The sequence below is a fragment of the Candoia aspera genome, chromosome 4 (genome assembly GCF_035149785.1).
Source record: "Candoia aspera isolate rCanAsp1 chromosome 4, rCanAsp1.hap2, whole genome shotgun sequence".
Classification (NCBI taxonomy): domain Eukaryota; kingdom Metazoa; phylum Chordata; class Lepidosauria; order Squamata; family Boidae; genus Candoia; species Candoia aspera.
Window position 1 is genome coordinate 86,986,694 of NC_086156.1, and position 25,770 is coordinate 87,012,463.

The 25,770-nt window shown below is 43.8% G+C and overlaps 1 protein-coding gene across 1 annotated transcript; it reads left to right on the forward strand.

The window, feature by feature from the left end:
* The first annotated feature begins 432 nt into the window (after positions 1 to 432).
* CLEC11A (C-type lectin domain containing 11A) lies at positions 433 to 23,947 on the forward strand. The gene is made up of 4 exons (XM_063302942.1): positions 433 to 546; positions 8,734 to 8,950; positions 22,111 to 22,302; positions 23,391 to 23,947. The coding sequence occupies exons 1-4, from the start codon at positions 433 to 435 to the stop codon at positions 23,789 to 23,791; spliced, it is 924 nt and encodes a 307-aa protein (XP_063159012.1). The 3' UTR covers positions 23,792 to 23,947.
* The last annotated feature ends 1,823 nt before the right edge of the window (positions 23,948 to 25,770 follow it).

A 25,770-nucleotide genomic window follows, 5' to 3' on the forward strand; every position in this document is an offset into this window, starting at 1 on the left:
AAGCTTGTACTTCACAGAGATTAGATCTCCCTTGAATCTTAGGTATCTTCATCATCATCATCATCATCATCATCATCATCATCGCAATAGTAACCATCATGAAGTTACATTACCATGAAAAGGAAAAAAGTTCATTCAAATTTAAACTGGCCAGGTGACAACCCACATGCAGTACTGAGCTGCAGTTCAGTTTGGGTGAGGTTTTGGCTTCATACTCTCACATCTGGATCAGATTAGACATTCCAGCTTCTGGAAGGCTGAAGCTTTGTTCCTCCCTCCTCCATTTCTGCTCCAACGCCAGAGTGGGCTGACAGCAGTGAATTCCAGGAATAAAAAGCGGACTCACTCTTTCCTCATATCTGAGCAGACTCAGGAGAATTGGCATCCCCTTCCATTGTCTGGACAACAAATCTGGATAGAGAGGGAAACACCATGGAGCTTTGGACTCTGATGCAGCTGCTGTTCCTGGGGACACTGTTGGGTGTAGCTCAGGGACAAGGGGATGAGCTCAGCTCCGAAGAAGAACGAAAAGCTCTGATGCTCAAGGTGAGAAAATCTCCTCTTTGCTCTGGGACCTCTTACCACAAGGGGGCTGTTGACCAATAACTAGGAGCTTCTTGGGCCAACATCAATCACACAGCACTTCTTTGTTTGTTAGAAAAAGTGAATCTGGAATCTTCTTAAATAGCTTAAATAGTTTTCATAGAAAAAAGTAGGAATGATTTAGAAACCATTGAACCATCCCAGGAGATTCTGGAGTGATGTTAGAGTGGGGAAAAAAAAGAAAAACCATACAATCCTAAAATAAACTTGGATGGCTCCAGCATAAAGACCTCCTTCATCTTTGCTTGGCAATCATCTTTAAAAAATCATGCGGTCACTTTATGTAACAGACTTTCCCTCTCGGCAAGTGTCTCTTTACTACAAAATCTGGCAATAGAGCCGGGCATGCTGGCTCCCCAGTTTCTCCAGTTACAGTTTTGCCAACTCTTTTCCTTGTCAGGAAAAATGGGAAATTGCAGCTCTTTTGCTTCCCCTTCACGTATTTGTGGAACAGTTGCCAATGAATCGCTTCTTTCAAACTTAAGTTCGAGACAGAACGATTTGACAAGCATTCCCTTAAACCTGGGATCAACCCTGGTGACATATTATCCTTTGGCAAGGAAAAACTGGAAAAAGAAGCCTATTTACAATGTTGGAGATCACACTGATATACGTATTAGGGAGTGAAGGAAACAAGAGAAGAGCCTGGGGCAGATTCCTCTAACCTGGTGTCTCCCACAATTTCAAGCCCTCCTTTGATTTATAGTCTCAATACATTTGGAGGGCAGCAAGTTGGGAAGATTGGCAGAGGAGGAGTTTATGTGCTTATGGTATGGACAGAAGAGTCTAGCCAGCCTTCCCTCCCTCCTCTTTCTCATGCACACAAAGAATTTTATTTTGGAAGAAAATTAAAACTAGTGCCCATGAAAAGAGAGGACACATGCTCTTCAGTGTAATATATTTCTGTAGCACTTCCCATACAAATGCATCTCAACACAACTTTTGTGTAGCTGCTTAACCACAGATTACAGCTTCCCTGTGATGAAGCACTCTATCTCAAGCCAGAGGTACCACCATTTTTGGTGAGCGCGAATAAGAATTTGAAATCACAAGTAGATATTGGCCGTAAATTTTGGTTAATCTTAACCAGAAATGATGGGTACTCCAGATTTAGACAACTCCCTTTGTTGTTGTTTATTCGTTTAGTCGCTTCCGACTCTTCGTGACTTCATGGACCAGCCCACGCCAGAGCTTCCTGTCGGTCGTCAACACCCCCAGCTCCCCCAGGGACGAGTCCGTCACCTCTAGAATATCATCCATCCATCTTGCCCTTGGTCGGCCCCTCTTCCTTTTGCCTTCCACTCTCCATCAGCATCTTCTCCAGGGTGTCCTGTCTTCTCATGATGTGGCCAAAGTATTTCAGTTTTGCCTTTAATATCATTCCCTCAAGTGAGCAGTCTGGCTTTATTTCCTGGAGGATGGACTGGTTGGATCTTCTTGCAGTCCAAGGCACTCTCAGAATTTTCCTCCAACACCACAGTTCAAAAGCATCGATCTTCCTTCTCTCAGCCTTCCTTATGGTCCAGCTCTCGCAGCCATACGTTACTACGGGGAACACCATTGCTTTAACTATGCGGGCCTTTGTTGTCAGTGTGATGTCTCTGCTCTTAACTATTTTATCGAGATTTGTCATTGCTCTTCTTCCAAGGATTAAGCATCTTCTGATTTCCTGACTGCAGTCAGCATCTGCAGTAATCTTTGCACCTAGGAATACAAAGTCTTTCACTGCTTCTACATTTTCTCCCTCTATTTGCCAGTTATCAATCAAGCTGGTTGCCATAATCTTGGTTTTTTTGAGGTTTAGCTGCAAGCCAGCTTTTGCACTTTCTTCTTTCACCTTCATCATAAGGCTCCTCAGTTCCTCTTCACTTTCAGCCATCAAAGTGGTATCATCTGCATATCTGAGATTATTAATGTTTCTTCCAGAGATTTTAACTCCAGCCTTGGATTCCTCAAGGCCAGCTTGTCGCATGATGTGTTCTGCATACAAGTTGAATAGGTAGGGTGAGAGTATACAGCCCTGCCGTACTCCTTTCCCAATCTTAAACCAGTCTGTTGTTCCGTGGTCTGTTCTTACTGTTGCTACTTGGTCGTTATACAGATTCTTCAGGAGGCAGACAAGATGACTTGGTATCCCCATACCACTAAGAACTTGCCACAATTTGTTATGGTCCACACAGTCAAAGGCTTTAGAATAGTCAATAAAACAGAAATAGATGTTTTTCTGAAACTCCCTGGCTTTTTCCATTATCCAGCGGATATTGGCAATTTGGTCTCTAGTTCCTCTGCCTTTTCTAAACCCAGCTTGTACATCTGGCAATTCTCGCTCCATGAACAACCCACTTAACCATAGGTAAATCTCTAACCAAGATTCAGGAGCCCTGTGGGGTGGGACTGAAATTACAATACCGTAGGCATGTTTATATTTCTAATTTTGCTCATTTAATGAATGAGTATCATGGGCTTATGTGAGACTTCTCACGCTAGCCCTGCCTCTGGCCCATGCATGTTAAAGAAGACTGGAATAGGACTTAGGTTTATGCAAGCTACTGCAAAGGAGCCACATCAGATGGCAGTGCCCAGCTAATCTTACTGATTTCAAAAAAAGCCAAGTGGGGTCCTCAGATGGGAGGGAGACAACCAGAAAATTCCAGGGCAGTGGATGAAATTGGGAAGTCAAAAGAACATCTGTGAAAAAGACAGTGACAAACCAATTTTATGCTGCTGCCAAGAAAACAATGTAAGACATTGTGAAGGAAACCATACAGTAGCATGTTTCTATAGATGCAATTGGGAACTGTTGGTTTTGCAGCATTTCTGAATGCATGGAGAAACAGCTTGCCTGCACAATCAAGTAGGGTCTGTGTTGCCTCTATTCAGATTAAACACAAGAGACCGAACAGTGGGCTTGAATTGAAGGTGGGTGAAAATGAACTTGATCTCTGTATCTTTGGGACAGCCAGCTTCCTGTTTTAGGGACTCCTTCAGAGAATGCTACAGATTGAGAGGTGTCAGGATTGGCCTCACATCAGCATGTAACAGCCTTGGGCATGGTCCACTGCTAACTTCTGGGGGTACCAATGAAGAATGGGAAGCTCTCTTTTTTAATCTGCTACAGAGCAATACCCAAAATCTTCCCAAAGAAGCTCACTCTGAATTTCATAGGACCAACACCTACCAAGGAACAATAGACCAAAACCATCATCTGGCTGCTTCCATTAGTGTAGTCTCAGCAAATCTAAAAGTCAAGCTTCCCATAAAAAAGATAAATTATTTAGTGGAAAAATTAGTCCTCATTTCAGGAAGATGTCATATTGCATCAAGAACAATGCAAGGAATTAAAATGGACGAAAGTAGTGTTATTGCTGCCTCTACCGAAGCCAGATATGCTGGGCTAGGGAGGGCCACATTAGAAAACACTTTGCCAAGGCTCTTGGAAGTCTGGAGCGGCTCCTGACTGGATCTGGAAGGTGACTTGTGGACTGCTTTGAGGGTCCCATCATCCAAGAACTGAAGCAAAACCATGACTTCCATACCCCCCTCCACATGTGTTAATTGAACATCAATACATCCTTTTCGAGATTTCTTAATCTGTATTTGTTGCATACAAGCAATGTGTTCTACCAGCAAGCTGCAGCCCAAAGATTTCTTCGTGAAATCTGAATAAATAAAAGCTAAAGTTAAACCAGTGGCTATTATGATGGCTCCTAACATTGACATAGATACTGGTTGTAATTGTATTCTTTTTGCTATCTGTAGTGGATAGACTTACAAACATGAGCCTGCCTTATCCCTTCCCTAAATCACCATGTTTAAAGTATAGTGTAACCTTACTGTTATTTATACTGTGCTTATATATAAATACATAGCAAATAAAAATACTGCCACTAGTACCACTGATTATATTTTTTTGTGAGGGTGGATGTATAGTAGCTACAGCAACAAGGAGGAGGAAGAAGTAAGTTTAGGGACCAGTAGTGGGCTCTGGTTGGGGTGTGGGCCTATGACAAGTTTCTAATAATAGTAACCCTGAATAGGTCCTCCTTCTTGGTTTGTTTAGCAATATGTATAGGCTTTTTCCAACTTGATCCCCATCATAATTCTGTAAGAAGGATCTCCATCATTCCTAACATGTCAAAAGGATTTGCTGGTTTTCTGGTTGTCTCTGCTACGTGTGTGTGTGTGTATTTGTATGTGGCACTGTGTGTGTTGGGTAATATGTCCACATACACCACACCGCAAAATCACGCAATACTTTCTGTTACAGTTCTTTTAATTCTTTCCTAGTTCTTCTTTCTTAGTTTTTTCTATTACAGTTCTTTGTGTGTGTGTGTGTGTGTGTTTGTATACAACTTCAAGTCAGTGTTGACTCCTGGCAACTTCCTGGACAAGTTTTCTTGGAAAGATTTTGGAAGTGGCTTGCCACTGCTACCTTTCTAGGGCTGAGAGAGAGTCTGGCCTTGTGCCTAAGGTGGAACCAGAACTCAGGGCCTCCCCATTTCTAGTCTGGCACCTTTAACCACTACGCCAAACTGGCTCTCAATAAACCATTACCATGCTTTACATATTTTTGCTGAATTTTTAGGAAGAAACTTACAACTTGAGTTCAGACTGTCCCAGTTCAACAACTCTTGCACTTGGTTCACTATCACCACACAACCCCTTTTTGCTTTTGATCAGGAACTCTTCTGAAATCCACATGTTTAATCGCTCAAGGAGAGCCAGTCTGGAGTAGTGGTGAAGGTGTTGGCCTAGAAACCAGGAGACTGTGAGTTACAGGCCTCCCTTAGACATGAAAACCAGCTGGGTGACTTTGGGCCAGTTGCTCTCTCTTAGCCCAACCCACCTCACAGGGCTGTTGTTGTGGGGAAAATAGGAGGCTGGGGTATTAGGTAAGTTTGCCACCTTGAATTGACTATACACACACACACACAAACACACAGTATGTGTATGTGTATATGTGTGACTCATAAAAATATAATAATCTAATAATAATAGTAATAATAATAATAAAATCTAGGACTTAGTAATGGCTAGGCTGTGATGTCAGAACAGTGGCATTTTCATCCCTTTTCTTTTTAGAAAGACGTTTTAACATCAACAGGGCCATGTCTTGTTCTTGATTGCTAACTGAGCAGATGCCACAATGTTGCATTCATCATGGCTGAAGATGAGAATAAAGTCTGGATCTCTGAAACCAGTTTAAATATAAGATATTTCAGTTACTGTCTTGATTTAAGGTCTTCAGCTGATGGGCAAAGAAAATCTTAATTTTTCTCTCACATGCATTTGCATCCATTTTCTTGATCCTATGCTCATTGTTTTATTTCTGGACAAATATAATTGGTTAAGTACCTAGCATTTTTAACAGGGTGGTTTCTAAACTTCTGGTATATGTTCCTGTTATGCTTCTAAATCTTGGTGCTCAATGTTTCCACAACTGGCAACCTAGAAAGAAAAGTGAGCATAGACTGTCAGTTTTCTGTTTTGGCCCCTGCCTAGCAAAGCAAAAATGGAAAATAGTCCAGTGCTTAACAAATTGCAAGATGTGGTTTGTAACCACATTTTGAAATTCTTAAGTAATGCAGGTCTATGCTGCTACATGAATCAATAGCAGAAATGCACCGATAGAAGTCGGATAATGTAATGCAAGCTGGCTGGGGAATTCTGGGAGCTGATGTCCACAAGTCTTAAAGCTGCCAAGTTTGAGAAACTGGTAATGGACGGGGTGATCTGCATGCGATATGTGAGTTTAAGTATTTTCTGTTTCCACAAAAGCTACTGTCTTCTTCCAGGCAGGGGGAGGCAGGTAGAAGTCTCTTATTCCACTGCAGGGTCCTGAGCGTATTGGGAAGGGCTGAACGAGCAGATTTTTCCTGGAACTCAAATCCTTTGGCCAAAAGCCCTGGAAGAACTAGAATTAAAAGTATAGAATTGGCAGGGGAAATATAGGCAAAAGCATCAGGGGTCATTTCTTTCTTTCCAGTACTGCTTAGTTCCATTATGTAAATTTACCTAAACTCTCATGTTTGCCCCCATTTTTGTTTGTCTGTTTGCTTGATTAATTTCTAGCACTTGTACATTGTCTCCCATAACTGGGTTCAGCTACCTGATTCCCCAAACATTTATTTTGTCACATTTGCTAAAATAAAATGCTTTTATTAATTGTTATTCTAGCACTGGGTTTGTAGTAGCACCACGTACTCCAAAACTACTTGTAAAAAAAAGGGGGGGTGGCAGTTCTCCTGTTCTGCCTTATCTAGATTTCATGTAAAGGGGAAGGAGGGTTCTCCACACTCAAGAACGGATGCTGAAAATTTAACAACTTATCTCAGATAGAATTCCAGGAAGCAGCTACATCCAGAAACGTTGAAACTCAGGTGGGAGGATAGAGATCAGGGTCAGCCACAGGCAGTGACTCAGATAACTCGCAGTGGCAGTTCTGGGTGTGCAATCAAAGCCAAGCCCTTTTTACACGCCTGTAAAAAGGGCAGGGCTTCAATCACAGAGTTATGCCACCATGTTGACTTTTATTTATCAAAAAAGTCAAGATGGCAGATGCCCTGTATCAAGCATGCAAAAAAAAAGTGTGACCTGATTGCATAGATGTGGCTGCCATGTTGACTTTTTTGACCCCCATGGACCCCCCTGTAAAAAATAGATGCACCCGCATATATATCAAACAATTGATTTAAAATGGGTATCTGCGCTACCATAATTTGAATTGTTATTGGGTATGGCAACTGAAAAGAATGGTTCTTCCAGCTTTGCAAAGGACCAGGAAGAAAAAAGTGTTTTTGAACCTCACAAAATCAGCCTCTAAAGGTAGTTCAGCAGGTGTGTGTGCGTGTGTGGATTTGAAAGAATAGCAACTACACGGGAAAAAAAATAGTGGAAAGAACACAGAGAAGCAACAGCAGAAGCTCCATGGCTGGCTGGGAAATTCTGGGAGTTGAAGTCCACACACCTTAAAGTTGCCAAGGTTGAGAAAAACAGCCCTAGATAGTTGGCTTAGCTAGAAAAGGCAAGTCAATGGGCAGAGGTTATGTAGGAGAGGAGATAGCAGCCAATTGATGATGCCTTCCCAGTCTCAGACCCAAATATATTAGCATATGGCCTGCCAGCAGTCAATAAGTCTACTATCCGCTGAGAATGGCTATGGTCCTTCCCCCCCCCTTTAACTCAATGGGTCTTTCATTATGTAGAAAGATGATTTAGTTAGGAAAAAAATAACTTACAGCAAAGACAGGAACTAAAAAAAAAAAACAAGATGTGCAAAGCAAACAGTATGATCAGAGCTATGGTAACAGAAGAATGGTAATTGCAGAATAGCAACGGATATTGAAATGTGAATTCACATATCCACCCTGGTGCCAGCATCTCTCTTTTTAAATAGAACTTTAGGGCTAAAAAAATGAAACAATCAATAGAAGAGTGGCTGTAAATGTACTAACTGCAAATAGTATAAATTGGGATTTTGTATTAAGGTATGGAACTATGTGCTTCACATTAGGGCTTGTAAATCCTAATGATATGAAGATTCCCTCCCCAAAATGGGGGAGTTCTCTCTTCCACCTCCTCCTTCCTTCCTTCCTTCCTTCCTTCCTTCCTTCCTTCCTTCCTCCCTTCCTCTCTTACCATCCATCCAACTACCCAACCATCCTTCCTTCCTCCCTCCCCCTAAGCCTGAACAGTGACCCAGGAGAAACAAAAAACACTGTAAAAAGGAAGAAACTCTGTATTTTTTCCTGGAGTTTTTTCCTTCTGTTCTGTTCCACCCACCCTCCTATGCAGGGCTGCAACTGGGAGGGGGGGCACCAAAATGAGTGCTGGGGGGGGCACCAAAATGGGCACGGAATCCATGTTTGCCCCAGGTGACACAGACCCTAGTTGCGGCCCTGCTCCCATGAATGTAGTTGGGAGAGAGAGGAAAAAGGCTGGGGTGGGGGGAGAGAAAGGGGGAAAAAAGGAATGAAATGTGTATGTCTGTGTGTTTGAAAAAAAAAAAAAACAATACACAAGTTGAGGAACAGCCGCCATTAGCTTTCACTTGTGCCCCTCTCAGATTTCCAAGAGGGGAATGCAGTGTCCCACCTCTGTAACTTTCCTTGTGGATCACTTTTTCTGAAGCATCTGGAAGAAGTCCTGGAGTTGTCCGAAATGACTGACCAAGAGGATGCACAGGAGGTGATGTTGATGGAAGTGAAGGAGCCAGATGGGAAGGAGGACCTGGACAAAGAGACCGAGCAGGAAGAACTTGAGGAAGAGGTTCTCCAGCCCACCCAGCCGTGGCTGCCAACTACAGCAGCCCCATCTCAGGAAGGGGAGGATAGCTTCACTTATGTGTGTGAGTAATGCTGAGCAGTGAGATCACCGCTTTTGGCTAAAACATCCTTCCTTTCAAAGGGAATCTTCAGTGTATTTTGTCCCAGAGGATGTAACAGACTTCTCTCGGGTGGCTTTTTAAAGAGGATGCGGTATGTTAATGGAAGATAAGCTCTGTTAACTGTTGCAATGAAATGGAACTTCCATGTTTAGGAGCAGCAGCATCCATGTACTACTAAAACGCTCGTGTCTGTTTGTAAACTTTAACTGGGCAAAACTGTGCGTCATTGGTCAACAAATTTTGAACCAATGCACCTCAGATGGGCTAACTTACAGAATGCATCCAAAATTCAGGACCCATGACTCCTGTGGAATTAAAATTTGGCAAATTTTATAAAACATTTTATGACATAATACAAAATGTCATAAAACATTTCCTGTGGTCAACTCCTGATGTTTGACTGGTCTATACAGTTCAGTATGAATGACATGTGTCATGAGTAAGGATGGCGAGCAGGAGGGGGCCTCTATCCAGGGGGGAAAACGCAGGCGTAGTACTGAGGAATTAAGCGGCCATTCAAAGAGACACAGATCAGACCCGCCTTAGCTTTTGGGGTTTATCTGTCTGGCTTTTTCCCACGCTTCTTCAGTTTGTTAGGATTCTGTTTAATGTAGCAGTAATAAACACTAGAGACCTACTCCTCGTCTCAGCGTGATTTCTGACTGTTAGGACAACATGGGCTATTTCCAAGGTAGAGACATCTCTGAATATCTCCCTGAATTTGTAAGAACTTTTGCAGTGAAGGCAGTACATTAGAAGCTCTGCCCTTGTTGAAGGCATTGAGGAATCTGGTAAGGAAATACCTCTAAAATGACGACCCAGTGGGTCACGAGTTGTCTAGTTCCCTTTATTTTAGGAGTTGAGGCAGACAGTGCTGTTGCCAGGCAACCAAAACAGTGACATTCACAAATAAGAGAGCACTATTGCCAAGTTTGGGGTACTCTGAGATTTGCGGAGTTACAGAAAACTTTGAGGAGAAAAATTCCCCAAGAACCCAGGTCCCCAAAATGGCTTGGTTGGACTGTGCTCAGGGGCCACAGAATTTTGGCTGACTGTCGAGGAAAGAAATGGAAAATGGGGAGGGGAATGAAGAGAGTGGGAATAATGAGGACTCTGTGCTGTAACATTGTGTTGCAGATCCCACTTGTGTGATAAGCACCAGTCACTGCTGCTTGTGGGCTTTATATTTAATCCAGCAAAGTTTCACCTTCAGAGTCATCTATGGGACACTGAGAAAGGCGGGGATTACCATGAGCCAATCAGTGCTCCTGCTAGTCAGCCAATCAGAGAATGCATAAAGCGGGACTCAGGTGGTGCCCCACCCTCTGAGCTACTGCAGCTCCTGGAGTAACAATTTCTCCTCAGTCTTGCAACACACAGAAACCAAGGGGTGAGTGTGTTTGGTTACTGTATTTTGATTAAAAACAACAACACCTTAGCTGTTGGTGTAAGAAGAAAGCTGCCTGAGTATCAAGAGGTAATTCTTCTTGCCTATAAGTTCCCACTGGAAACTGTGGCCATAGCAGGACACCATTGTTGTGCAGCCAGATGCTTTTCTTGGTGGTTGTAACCATGGATATAGATTTTACTATAGAGCCTACAGCATATGGTTGTTTGGATGATGGGTGATAGAATGTTTCACTTGAGCCCAGTGATGGGAAGTAGGATGAGTCAAGAGTTTGATATCCATTATTTATGTAGCTGAGCATTTTGTATAGGGCTTGTAAAACTGGCTAGAAGGATGGAGATTGGATTCATTAATACTGTAAAAGTTGCCGTTGAAATTTATTGGAGTAAAGTGTAAAAGTGTGGCTGAGAGGCTGCAGGTGGCTCACTAGCAGGGGTGTCTGCAGGGGATGCGGCAAAAATATCAAGGCAGCAGCTGCAACTGTGTGATCAAAGCCCTGTGCCTTCTTTAACTGCATTGTGATGCATGAAAGGGGGCGGGACTTTGATTGTGTGATTGTAGCCACCATCTTGATCTTTTTGACCCTCCACCCCACTTCCAGATGCTCCTGTACCACCACCATCCCTTCTGTGGCACCCCAAACCCATCCAGAACAGGTAGGTCTAAACATTTGGGTCGTCTTTGTGCATCTTTTGGGGTCTGGGAGATCTATGGGGCAAAATGGGTGCTTCAAACTTCATGGTTGTTAAGACACCCATTCCACTGTTTAAAATTTTTGAAGTCCTCTTCCAGAATAGGCCCTGGCCACATCCACTTTTGGAGTATGGTCCTTGGCATGCCATTGCAAAGTCAGGTACAGCCCTTGAGCTAACAGAAGTTGTGGACTCCTGTACTCAAGATTGGGAGGTGGCAGGTGAGGTAAGGCTGCACTTACAGTAAATTAGAAGATGGCTTGCTCCCAAGCCCTGCAGAGCTCCAGCATTGCCAATCATAAGAAGGTTATTTTGAGATTGGAGCTGCGCTACAGCTGGGCTAGAGGAAAACCAGCTTGGCTGCCAAAGAGAGGTAGCAAAGTTGTGGAAACCCAGCAAAGTTGCCAGCTTGGTGCAAAGGCAGGGTCTGATGGGGCTTCAGGACAATCACATTCCTCGTTGGTGTGAACATTGACTGTAATGGCTCCATCATCCGTAGCAAAGGCTATAGTATGCTAGGGGGAAATGCGACAGTTGTCCTCCAGTCTGAAACATTAGCATCAGATTGGGAAAAGCAGTTCTACAATTCTGCAGCTTCAATGTGAGCTCTTTCTTTTTATTAAATAGGGGATTGAATAGCATTATTTATTTAGACATCCTCTGCAGAATCACTGGGTTTATTCCAAAGAGAGCCAGCTTTGCATCTCAGCTGAACCATGAACTGATGTGAGAACTGCTACTGTGTCCTCCCTTAGCAGCTGTTATGAGAAACTAAACACATCCACTTTTTCAAGCTTCCCCTTGCATTTGCCTTATGCCTCCAAATGATAAATGTTTTGTTCTTTTTCAAAGCCATCACTTACTTTCTGGTTTCTCCCTTGTCTTCAGGCACAGAAGCCAATAACATTTTGCTCAAATCAATGCTTTGCATAGATCTGATTTCTCTGGCCTTGCCTTGGAAGCAACAGTAAACCTACCATCACTCTTCCTTCCACTTTATGAAAAACTGAGCTTTGGGCTAAAAATCCACATGAGCACTTTACTGCCAAAAGGGCCTGCACCTCTCTAGGTTCAAAATCACAACAGTAGTCAAGAGTTTTGGTATCTCTCTAAGAATAAGACCTGCTTGTTTCACAAGAACCAGCTAAATGCCTGTGAGGATGAACAAGAAAGGCAGGGATGTGATAGTATTCCAGTACCTTTTTTCCCCAGCATTCGAACCCCTTTTGTTTCTGAGATACTGCCATGCTGGTATTTCTTTTTTTAGAACTGCAATTGCAACTTGGTTGGCAGTGTGCGGAAGAAGTACAACACAGCATCCTCTGTATTTTTAATGCAATCAAGCACCACACATCAATATATAGTGAGGCAACGGCTGTAACTGCTGAGAGACGTTTGAAGGTCGACTGTGCTTCATTCTTGTGTAGGACATACATGCTAGGAGGCAGGAGAAATGGGAGTTCACGCTGCTGTTTCAGGTTGCTCTAAAAAAAAAAAAGTCCAGTAAATGCATGCATATCTGTACAGCTCTGCTGGGATGTTGATTTTAAATACATTTTAACTATGGGTAGAGCACATGAATCAAGACACAGTACAGCAATGCAGCTGCAGGAGATTATTGCCATATCACTTTGCTTTCTTTAAAAAAAACAAAAAAAATTTAAAGGTAAATTTGTCATAGCTGTGCATAAGCATTTGTTTTAAAATAAAATGTATGGCATACATACCACAACTCACAGCTGCAAGGAAAGTATGACCTTATATTGCCATTCTAGACTTTTTCTTGAACCTCAATAAATTGGGTGAGAGACCAACTGGGAGTAGCAGGACTAGAAGCTGGACTGAGAAGTAAAATGCAAACTTGAAGAAGACAGGCCACCCACTTCCATATGGTTGTCAAGAAAACTATGTGGACATGTCCATGACATTAAACATAACCTGAGGGAGACCTGACTTTATTTTAACTGCAGTTATGCATAGCTATGTGTGAAGGCGGTACACGTGAATGAGGAAGAGGCGTGCCAGTTGTTGCGCGGTGGGGATAGAAGCGCATGGAATGAAATGGGCTTGTTTCGAGAAAAAATCTTTGACCACCCAAATGACGGTTTTTCGTTGACTGGGGGGTAGGTCAACGATAAAGTCCATGGATATGTCTTGCCAGGGGACTGATGGGGTGGCGACAGGTTGTAGGAGACCCTGAGGTTTGCCTGGTTTGCGCTTAGTTGCTGCACAAACGGGGCATGCTGTGACATAGGCTTTAAGGTCTTTGAGCAACGTTGGCCACCAGAATTGCCGCCGCACGAGGTGGAGTGTTTTTAAATAACCAAAATGCCCAGCCAGCTTGTCATCGTGGCAGCGCTGGAGGATTGTTTTACGCAAAGCCTCAGGCACATAGAGACGATCGTTGCGCCAAGCAAAATCGTCGGTGAAAGTTACAATGTTTTTATTTGTTTGTAACCAAGTGTCAGTTTTAAGGTGGAGGAGCAACTTTTGTTGCAAATCCGATGGAACTGGGAAGCGCGGCGAGCGGCTGGGAGGCGGGGCGGCTGGAGTTTGCGTTTGATGCGCTCGCGCCTGACTGCGTGTCACCGCTGCCAAACTCAATTGTTTTTCGGTCCAGACGGTACCTTGGACTGTTGGCCCTGGGCCCGCATCTTGGGGTCGGCGGGAGAGCGCATCAGCTAAAAAGTTTTTCTTGCCTGGGATGAATTTAAGGGTGAAGTCAAAGCGGCTGAAAAACTCAGCCCAGCGAAGCTGTTTGGGGCTGAGTTTACGGCTGGTGCTTAGTGCCTCCAGGTTCTTATGGTCAGTCCAGACTTCAAAAGGGTTTGAAGTCCCTTCTAATAAGTGTCGCCAAGTCTCCAAAGCAGTTTTTACAGCAAAAGCCTCTTTTTCCCAAACATGCCATCGCCTCTCTGTTTCGGTGAACTTGCGGGAGAGGTAAGCACAGGGTTTCAAGGCGCCAGATTGGTCAGATTGCAGTAGGAGTGCTCCGATTGAGAAATCAGAAGCATCCACTTGTACAACGAATGGTTTGGCAGGGTCTGGATGCTGTAAAATTGGTTCAGTGGTGAAGATGTGTTTGAGTGCTTCGAATGCCTGTTGACAGGTTGGAGTCCATTTAAGGAGCACTCCTGGGTTTTTTGAACGTCGCGTATCCCCCTGCGCCTTGGTTTTCAACAGTTCAGTGAGGGGGAGGGCGATTTCAGCAAAATTTTGGGCGAATGCCCGATAGAAATTGGCGAATCCAAGGAAACTTTGTAATTGTCTCCTGGTACGGGGGGGCTCCGATGCCACAATGGCTTCTACTTTAGCAGGGTCCATTTCAATGCCTTTGGCGGAAATTCTATATCCTAGATAATCAATTTGTGACTGATGGAAGGCACATTTGGACAGTTTAGCATACAACTCTGCTTTTTTCAATTTAGTCAGCACCTGATGCACCAAGTGAATATGTTCTGACATGGTTTCAGTATAAATCAATACATCATCCAAATACACCAGTACCCCCTTAAATAGGTGGTCATGCAAGACCTCATTGATTAGTTGCATAAAAACCCCAGGTGCCCCCGATAAACCAAAGGGTAAGACTTTGTATTGGAAAGCCCCGAGAGGACAGTTAAATGCTGTTTTCCACTCATCCCCCTCCCTTATGCGAATACGAAAATAGGCTTCTCTCAAATCCAGTTTTGAGAAGAGTTTGCCTCTGGCCAGATGTGATAACATATCTTTGATCAGGGGCAAAGGATATTTATTTAATATTGAGACCGCATTGAGCCCGCGAAAATCGGTACAAAGCCTCAATGACCCATCCTTTTTTGGTCTGAATAGGACAGGAGCTCCTACAGGGGAATTTGCAGGTTCAATGAAACCCCTAGCCAGGTTTTTGTCAATGAACTCCCTTAGCGTAGTGAGCTCTTTGGGAGACATGAGGTATATTTTTGGGTGAGGTAACTTTACATTAGGTAAGAATTCAATGGCACAGTCTGTTTTTCGGTGGGGTGGCAAGCGATCTGCTTCCTTTTCCCCAAATATATCGGCTAGATCCTGATATTGACTGGGTAGTCCCTCAAGAGGTTGAAGTGTTTGTACAGTAGTGTACGCTACCCCTCCACCCTCCATGTCGTCTAGGAGATCCTTTTCGGGTACTTTGTAAAATCCATCTGCAAAAGTCACAGTTCTATGTAGCCAGTTGATGAAAGGATTTTGTTGTACAAACCAGGGCATACCTAAAATAACCAGAGGACCCCCCACTGGAGCTACAACAAATGGCAGTTTTTCCCGATGGGAACCCATCTGCAAGGCAACCAGTCCCGTGGAATGAGTGACTGCTTTCCCTCCCGCCATAGTTCCATCCAATTGGGTGAAGATCATAGGTCTTGGCAAAGGAAACGTGGACAGTTCCAGAGCCGCTACGACATCAGGGTGCATTAGGGAACGGGAGCAGCCCGAGTCGAGCATGGCCCAAACTTCCACAGTTTTGGTTTTTGATCCCAGTTTAACTTTTACAGTCAGTGTAGGGAAGTTTCCACTCACCGAATCGTGGTCATGCCCGGTTTCTTCCACCTGCCCTAGGGCACCTTTCAGGGCAGGTGGTAGGCTTTTCCCGCCGGCTGTTCAAATTGCAATTCTTCTTCCTCTTCCCCGAATGGCAGTTCTGGTGGGTCCAATTCGGCGACGGCAGCTTTCAGTTTCCGCGGCATAGCAGGCGACTTCACTGCAGGTTTCGTCTGCCGTTCTTCTGGATGGCGTCTAGGGCACGAAGTGGCGCGATGCCCTTCTTTTCCACATCTCAGGCATTGACCTTTGGAAAATCGTCGTTCCCTTTCCTCTTCCCAGGCTCTTGGTTTGGGGCGGCTGGCAAGTCCAGTCGTGCGCGCTCCTCTGGCAAGTCGGGATTGTCTAAGCTCTTTAGTATGGGCATAGGTCTGCAGGGCATTTTCTGCGCTGCCCACCAACTTAATCCATCCGTATAGCGTCTTAGGGTCGTCTCTTCCTAGTGCCCAATGGAGGATTTCTGGTTCTAGCCCCTGCTTAAACATTTCAATTAAAGTTGGCTCAGACCAATCTTCCACCTTCCCTGATAAAGCTTTAAATTCCAGCGCATAATTGGCAACTGTGAGGGACCCTTGGTAGAGTTTCCTCAGGGAGTTCTTGGCTGTCTCTTGGGCTAGAGGGTCTTCGAAATGCTGTTTAAGCGCCCACAAAAAGTCATCGAAGTCCTCTAACTCTGTTGCCTTGGTTTGGCACAGTTGCACATACCAATCGGCTGCCCTCCCTCTCAGTTTATTGGCAATAAAATTGATTTTGCCGTGTTCCGAACGAAAGCTTCGGCCCCAATCCTCCATATAATGCTTAGCATTAGTGATAAAGAAGGAGAGCGTAGTGGGATCTCCATCGAACTTCACTCCAAACGGTGGGAAGTTTCTTACCGGCTCAGCTGGCTGTGGCGGCTCCGTAAACGTCAGGGTACGCCGAGCCCCCAGGGGTGCCCGATCTCTAGGAGGTCTTGCCTCTCGCCCCCCCACCTGACGGGATGCTCGGGTCGTGCTTCTTCCCCTGGGTGGTAGGGTGCTGTGCCTGGGGTAAGCCATTTGTGACGGCTCTTCCTCCCAATCTTCCTGACTTGGCTCTGCACCCCTGGGGAGATCCTTCAGGATTGTCACTATTAGATTCATTTTGTCCTCGAGTGCTTTCATACGAGCAGGAGTGACCGGCTCTTCAAGGGGTTGGTTGGTTACCACCACCCTCGGTGACAAGGGGATTTCGGGCTCCCAGGATAGTTGTGGAGACCCCCTCCCCGTTGCCCTCTCCATTACAGTTTTGTGTTCACTCCTCAGGCTCTCTTGCATGGATATCAGTAACTCATCCAATTGGACATCCCGCATCTCCCGACGTGCTGCTCTTTGCGCTCTCGAAGTTAGAGCTGGCCGGGTCCTTGCCGCCTCTAGCTCTTCCTCGCTCCCTTCACTCGCGCGAGGCGGATGGTCGGTCATCGCTAGCATTCCCTCTTATCCAAGGTTTGGATGGGGCTAGCGGAAGATGATTGAAATTGATTCTCAGCTTTATGTAATGGTTGCCTAATCCCAAATACTCAGTCTCACAAGCTCGGGTTTAAAGATAACTGATTTATTAAAGGAATAGTATGCAAATACAGAGAAAGCTGAGAATGAGCAAAAGCGCGCCAAATACAAACTTAAAAGCTTTGCCTGTAAGCCAGTCCCACCCCAATCACCCGTCAGTGTGCACCCCCTCCCAGGTGCTAGGAGCCGTTACACGCGCCTGGGAAAGTAACCTTGAACAGGAGCGCAAACCCAAACACACATTCCAGCGCTGTTAAACAACAGAGGGCGGAGGAATGGAAAAACCCTGGAGGGTGAAGGAACACGGGAAAGAAGTTGACATGTGAAATGTTACAATGTTAACAGAACATTGAAATGGGATACATGACACTATGTGATACATAGATACAGAAGGCAAATAAAATCTAAGGGGAAAAAAATCCTTTATTACAGATTATCATTTTACCATGACATCTTTTTGTAATGTGGATGGGACAATCTTGCCATGGAGCATGTCTATGTAAAAGAGCATAAAAAATGCATATTTAACCTGGAGAAGAGAAGATTAAGAGGCAGCATGATAGCAGTCTTCAAATATCTTAAAGATCATTCTGTAGAAGATGGAAAAGATGTACTACTCCAGAGGGTAGAACTAAAAATACTTGAGGTTTTTATTATATTGTATTATGTATTATAGTGTTTTATATTTTTATTTATGTTTTATTGTAAACTGCCCAGAGTCCCTTTTAGGAGATGGGCGGTGATAAATTTGAGAAATAAATAAATAAAACTAATGATAGAAATGATAAATAAAAAAGCAGCTTTCAGTTAACCTTCAGAAAACTTTTCCTAATGATGTGCTGTTTGAAAGAATCCCTCAGAAGGTAGTGAATCTCCATGGCTAAGCTAAGGAAAGAGGCTGAGCTGAGCAGCTGGTTGAGGCAGAGCAATCTTTCCCTGACACTGCAGATGCAAGATTCTGGTCTTGAGTAAGGATTGGACTGGATGCCCTTGAAGATCCCTTCTGACTCTAAAGATCTATGAAATAACCTCAGAGTGGTACAATGAAACTGCAAGTCCCTGTGCTTGTAGATAAATTGCAGAAGAGGTATCTATGGATGCTCACTTCAGCAAAAACCAGAATGAGGCTGTATTGGACAACAGATGAACAGCTCATATAGTTGCCATCAACTCTCTAATCCATGGCAGTTCTAGATGTCTTTATCATCTGCCTGCTGTCTGAATTCGGCCTGCGACATAAAGTAATATATCTCAATCATGGGCATTTTCTGAGTTTCTGTTTTGCAGCTCAGATTTTTGTTGTGTTTAGTTGTTACTTGCAGCCCAAGGAATTCTACAAGCCCCATGACCCTAGACTGGCAGTTGCTAATACACACTGATCTCAGAGCTGTCCCTGATTTCAGACATCATTGGCTGAAAGTGCAAATGTTTTGACATGGTACATGTTTAAAAGACAGAACTATCCATACTAAGAGGACCCGTTGATGAACAAAACCCAGAAGGCTGCTTCTTTCAGCATAAAATGTTGATTTAGAGGGCAGGAAGAGAGCAGGCGTTTAACTGTTTCCCTACCCCAAACTTCTATCTTCTCCCTTAACTTTTCCCCATCAGTGGTTCCAAACTCTTAAAGCGTGTGTTTATAACTTCAGTGGGGTTTATAAAAGCAGCTAGAGAAAGTTGTAGATAAAAGCAGTTGATGTCAAAAGAATAACGATTTTACCAATCTAGCCCCCATTTTCCAGCTAAAACTTTTTGCCAGAAGAAACAAACATTGGGTTTCCATCCTTCCTGCCTGAAATGTAGTGATTGCTTTCTTCCCCATCATAAACAAGCTTTATTCTAATATCCAGATCAACTGCAGCATTCTTTATGCCAGAAGTGAGAATTTTGATGCCCAAGTGTGGGCTGCTATTTGTGGTGGATGTGAGTTTAACTGTTGGGTGGGGGTGGGTGGGGGCTACAGGTAGAGCAATACCACAAAATGGACCATAGAGCTCAGCAGGGGCAGAGATTTCTTGTGGTTTCTGAGTGAGATTGATTTTTTCCTAGGGAAAAAAAGTGCTGCTAAGCCCATTTTAAGCTTATGTATCAGTTTTGTGGGTCTGCTGCCTCAGAACTGTAAAAAAACTGAAATCCGGTGGTACAGCTAGAGGGGTTTCTGCAGGTTGAAAATACCAGTTCAAGAGCTGCATTCAGCTGTGGGCTACAGTACAATTTCTTGGATTGTATTCTAGGAACAAGCTACCCTTAAGAATAAATTATGTGTCATTTTGTCTCAGTATTTTTAAATGAAAGGCATCAGAGGCTTGAATTTTGAGCAAAGGGGCCTCTCTCTTCCTTTCTGTGCCCATAGTTGTTCCCCAGGACAGGCTTTTTAATCATTTTGCCTCGGGCCATGTGTTTGTGTTTAAAGTTATCATCAGCAGCTGCTTTCTTTATGTCTGTCTGTATGTGTGTGTGGAAAGCAACCCATGGGTGAATTTGTGTATAAAGAGGGTTAAGGGGTTAAGCTCTTCAACATTTCGGCTCATGCTGTGCCTTTCCTCTATACAACACACACAAAACATGCACAAACCATGGGCCATCAGATCTGAGCTGCCAAAAATCCCACTAAATGGAACAAAGAAAAGTGCTTTCTGTACCTCACTGGTGCCACCTTGAGATCATCCAGATTTTTGAAGGCCAGATCTGGTAACCCTAACAAAGTGCCCCACATATCCACTACCAGCAGGAAAAAAATAACACTCAGTAGTGTGTTAATACAATTTTTTGTATTTTTAACTATTTTTTTAAAAGGAGTATGCAGTATATGTGAAAGGGGTGTGGATATAGCTACTTAGCTTTTTTTTTTCTTTTTTAAAACAAGGGAAGGATTATCCTCCATGGGAGATTCACTTGTTATAGATTTCTATGGATTTCTCACTGGGCATGAAAGGAGCACACACACACACACACACACGATGCTTAGTTGTATCAGAAGCAAATTTTAACTCTGAATGCTACAGAGACTTAATAGCTGAATGAAAGTTATGGGAATATAATGATAAAAAAAGGCATTATCTCCTATCTTATTTCTGCTCAGACTTCCTCCCAGGGTCTTGATACCGCCTTTTTATAAAACATTAACGTACATCTGAGTTTTTGTTCACCCTTCAATCACAGCTGATAGAAACCCCGTGAACACACCTTTGCATTCAACTGTCAAATAATCTATAAGGGTTTATTTTTTTTTGCAAAATACAAATAACTGGCTGTGAACCCAGCCCATAATTAGTATGCGTGAGTCTTGAAAGCATTTCACCAATATTAGCTCAATAATTCTAACTACATCCCTGCATGGCAGGCTAGCATTATTACAGTACTTCATTTAAATCCCAAGATGATGTGTATGGTTCCTGTTATCCTGGGTCACATTATCTGACCATATTATTCTCACAGCAACCCAGGGAAGTAGGTTAGGTGGAGAGAGAGTGAATATCCCAATTGTTGTGTGGGCTTTCATGGATGAGGGGGGATTTGGACCTCTGTCCTATTCTAACCTCACTGTAGGGATTTCTTTCTGGCAGCTTTGTAAGAGGAGAGAGAAAGACAGAGTGCAAGAACCTGAGGTGTATTCTAGTAAATCTGGAACTATGATTTAGCATTAATAAAGCTTATGACCAGCTTCACATTTCACAATCAGCCATAGTTCATTTGACTCTGGTTTACTGAAGAAACCACAGTTGGCTGACTTGAACATGCTAAGCCATAAACCAAACAAATCAAATTATGGCTTAGTATAGGGATGCGGCCCCGAAAAGCTTTGAATGTAGCCACCTCCCTTCAAAAATTAGTGCAGATAATTTTCACAGATAAATTATGTGGCAGTAGATTGTGTATCAGGGTATGCAGTAATTTTTGAGCTAAGGGTCACACTTTGCCATTCAATTGCACAAATGAAGGGTGGAAGCTTCTGGGTAGGTGCCCACCCACATTGTGCTACAAGTATAGCATGGGGCAAGTGAAGTGCCAGAAGTTTTTTATAGGTAAGGAATTGGCCCACCTAGCTGACCCTCTGCAAACCTAAGCAGGGGTATAATTAGTATTTGGATGGGAGACTGCCAGAAATAGACTGGGAAGTAAAAAAAAAAAAAAAGTCCTGGAAGAAGGCAATACCAAACTGCTTTGGTGTCATTGCCAAAAGAACTAGGTGGATGTGTCTGTGGAATCTCTAGCTGAACTTGGTAAAGTCTACAGACTTGTCATGTGGCCATGGCAGTTTTCCAATGGAGGCTGAAATTAATGTTATATCAAGGAAAGTTAAAATGTAAATTCACATACCTGGCCCAGAAACTACTCAAGAGTTGCTAATGTACTTCCTGAAACCAGCTATCCTTATGCCACTTCCTCTTCTTGCTATGTACCCCCTTCCCCCATTTCTGGTGTACTGCGATTGGGTTTCCCCCATTTTCTGATTATGTATTTGATTTTTGCAGAGTTTTCAACCATGCTATCCAAAGCTTCCTTACAGACCATTTAGCCTTGCTAGCGCTGGGTGATCATAGACACTTTGTCTACTCTTTGTCCAATGTTATCTTGGAAAGTAGATCACCAGCAGGACAGTATTTGGTTGGATCCAGAGAGTGATTCTCCCCCCCCCCCCCGATAAGCATCTATTTGGATTTTAGAAAACTGGATCTGGCCTGGGGTTTAATCTGGTGCATAAAAGTTCCTCATCGGATCTCTGAATTCTTTAAGAAGATCCAATCCCTTTTCCCAAACTTCCACCCTTCTTCAGTGGCCCTGGCCGTCTCCCTTATTTTTGCATTCTGATTCACTCCTGATTTGTTTTTTTCTCTAGATAGGACAGCTCTAATATCTCTTGTTTTTCAGGTCCTTAAAAGTGGTAGAGTAATTGCTGTCTTCTTTTTCTCCCTGTTCCTCCTGATGCACAAACAGTCTCACGACTGAACAGTCTCGATGCAGCCGTCCACCGTCTCAACGTGCAGTTCTATCACATGGATGTGCGAGTGTCACAGTTCTCCCAAGGCTTGGATGAATTGAAGAGGGGCCTGGCTGAGGCTCACGAGTCACTTGCTTCTCTGAATGAAGTTGCCACACACAACCAGAAAGAACTTGGACGCATAGATGGTGAGGATGGAAAAGGGGAGTGGAATCAGCCGTTTTTTTCTTCTTCTATAGCAATGTTTCTCAACCTCAGCAACTTTAAGTGTGTGGATTTCAACTCCCAGAATTCCCCAGCCAGCCATGCTAGCTGGGGAATTCTGGGAGTTGAAGTCCACATGTCTTAAAGTTGCCAGGGTTAAGAAACACTGTTCTATAGCATGTGAATTACAATTCAACACTTAAAAGCCCAGGGTTGAGGAAAACTAGCAGTTTGCATGAAACTAATCCAAGCAACAATAAACGAAAGATAGTTGGGCTGGGCCCAGACCCCCAGAAGCACAAGTGTCTTTGATCTACAGCCTCCAGGGAATGAGAGGACACTGTCCAGAATCTTTGGAGGTCACTCTGAGAGCTGATTTCAGCCTCTGAAGTTACCAGTTGCCAAATCCCTCCAAAAGGGAAAGCTCATCTCTTTTACATATAGCTGAGGTCCTATTGAAAGAGCCCAGTGTAATATACTGCTCAGGGCCTGCTGATCATTGCTGTCTGCAGAAGACAAAAGGATCAAACAAAAGGTTATTCAGGCTGAGGAAGGGTTAGCCAAAGTCTGCGCATGAATTGAGCTGAGAGAAGAACGAAGAGGATGGTTTTCAAGGTCATTCCCCTGCTGTTGTGTCCGCTGTGCTGCAGCGTGGTGCAGTGGTGAAATATTGGACTAGGACTGATTGTGGAAACACAGGTTTAGGTTCACCATTAGCTACAGAAAGTCACTGGCTGAATTGGGCCTGGTCATCCTCTCTCTGCCCAACCTATTTCACAGGGTTGCTGTTGTGGGGATAAAAGGAAAGCCTTGTACTCTTATGAAGAACGTGTGAATTGGGTGGCCATACAAATTTGTTTAATAAATAAAAATAACAAGAAAGACAGGAGATAAACCTAGCAAATAAATAAATAAAATAAACAAACGATCAAACATTTTTTATTAACTATGGAAGTTCATAGGGCAGGGATTTGGCCCCTTGTGTTCTATATACCTCCATGCATTCTGCAGCTGGTGATAAAATACAAAACCACTGTTACTACTAATCATCATCATCTTTGCCCCAACCTAGGTTGCTTGCGGGGCCGGCGCACTCAGAGCAAGTGCTTCCTGATCTTCAAGCACTTTGAGGTCTATGACGGAGCCCAAAAACTCTGTGAGGCCAGAGGAGGGCATTTGGCCATGCCAGTGGATGATACTGAGCTGGCTGTCCTGCGCCGCTACCTCTATGATGCTTTTCAGCCCTACAACTGGCCAGCCTGGGTGGGCATCCATGACCGGCGTTCTGAAGGGTTATGGCTTTTTGAGAATGGCCAGCGTGTCTCTGTCTTTGACTGGTACCAAGACCACCTGGTGACCCAACCCAATGGCAGTACCCGTGAGAACTGCGTCTCCCTCAGCTCGGATGATGGGAAATGGTGGGACAATGACTGTGAAAGGCGCATGTATTACATCTGCGAGTATCGCCTCTAGTGGGGCATCCCTTTTTATGCTCAGCCCCTGGCGCTCCTGGTTGTACTGGTGTCCTTTCACTAGTAGCATGTGGGTGCAGGGACAGTTCTGGGAAATCCCCCACCCCCCATTTTGTACATGGATCTGTTTGCTTTCCCTTCTTCACCTGCCATAACCTACCCCAGTCTGGTACTCTTCAGATGTATGGAAAGGCAACTGAACTTTTCTGTGCTGATTGGAAATGGGGCGAGTTTCAGTCCTCAACAAGCAGAGAGCATTTCCCTGGGAAAGCAGCTGTACCCCAGTCTGCAGGGGAAATGAAAAAAATTCTAATTGTTTTATTAAAGTAGGTAAGATATGTTCAGCTTCCAAAAGGGTTAACCCATTTTTTGTTTTGCTTTGGAAGTCTCTGAAAAAGCCAGAAGGGATATTTGGAGCCCATCCTCCTTTGGTGACCTTCCTGAATCACTGGTATGCCCCCTGCAGGCCTTGGAGGACAATTTTTGAAACGCAAGTCTCCTGGTTGAGGGGGAACCCCCCCCCCACCTATTTAGTCCTAAAGCAAAAGGAAAAGAAGGCATGTAGAGTGCTTCTTGCTTCTTCTTTACTGCCTAGTGAATCTGCAGTAACAGTTTAATACAATGTTTCTCAAGCTTGGCAACTTCAGGCCATGTGGACTTCAACTTCCAGAATTCCCCAGCCAGCCATGGTTTAATAGGAAATCCAGTATTCAATAGATGTCAAAGCCAAGACACAAGCCTAAAACCTAAATCTGTAAAAAAATATCCCTACAATACCTTGTTCACTGACAACGTGGAGATTGTTGAGTCCATTCCTCATTGGACCTCTTCAGGAATGGTGGACCTCCAACTGAATTGGGATCAGTCTTGTAAAATTTTAGCCCTCTGTCCCTACCACAGTTAACTGTCCCAGGCACTTAGGATTAGCATTGGAAGGAAAGCTCTGTCTTATCTTTGGAGCAGTGTTTCTCAACCTTAGCAACTTTTAAGATTTGTGGACTTCAACTCCCAGAATTCCCCAGCCAGCATGAATTCTGGGAGTTGAAGTCCACACATCTTAAAGTTGCTAAGATTGAGAAACACTGCTTTAGAGAGCTTCTCTCCTGTAGCCCTGCACTTGTGAATGTGGTTGGGAGAAAAAAGGTCTCCATCCTGTATGATTTGGATGGATAGTCTGGACCCGCAGGCCTGCATGCAGCTCATAAACCGTTTTTATAGACCCCAAAGCTCTTTCCAACCACAACTGCTAAAAATCAGCCCTGGTGTTCTGACATTTTAAAGCACAAAACAAAAACTGTTGTGTGATCCCAAAAATAGATGAACAAAGATATTGCCCTAAACTCTCCCTTAAACCAGGGGAAAAAACCACCGCCTTGACTCTATTTGTGTGATTCAGCCCCATCTATTTTGCATCATTACCCTACTCCTGAATGTAACACTGCCTACCTGACAATGTGCATGGTCCCTGTCTGCCCCATATCAAGATGATGAAGAAATCAATTTCCTTTTTAAAGTTCTATAAATTAAGAGGTTACAATTGATTCTACATTTTTCATAAAGACTGAACATGATGCAGCAAGAGGAATCACAGCTTTCTGAAAGCAGGGATGAGTAATAGATACCTTTCCAGATGTTGAATCCAATACGCCAGTAGTAAAAGCAAAATTATGTTCCATGGATGCATTCATGCAGTTGACATTTCCCATCCTGCCCCCCCCCCCAATGGTTTGCTGCTGCCTTCTGCTGGGCTATTTTTTCAAAGTTCCTGCCATTCAACAGCCCTTGACTTTCCTTCTAGGTGACACTCCTTTGAGTATTAAGCAGAGCCAGCAGTGCTTAGCTTTCTAGATCAGCCAAGGTTGATTAGGCACTGTCACCTGCTGAGAACCATATTCTATTAGCTGTATCTATTATGAATAGTACTAAGAAGGTTGATGTCTAACAGCGCCTCATATTGCCCACCAGATACTACCAAACGAC

Coding starts and splice junctions, on each gene's coding strand:
- CLEC11A (XM_063302942.1), top strand. CDS start 433: ATGGAGCTTTGGACTCTGATGCAGCTGCTGTTCCTGGGGACACTGTTG. Junction 547..8,733: donor GAAAAGCTCTGATGCTCAAG/GTGAGAAAATCT, acceptor CTTTTTCTGAAG/CATCTGGAAGAAGTCCTGGA. Junction 22,303..23,390: donor AGAACTTGGACGCATAGATG/GTGAGGATGGAA, acceptor GCCCCAACCTAG/GTTGCTTGCGGGGCCGGCGC.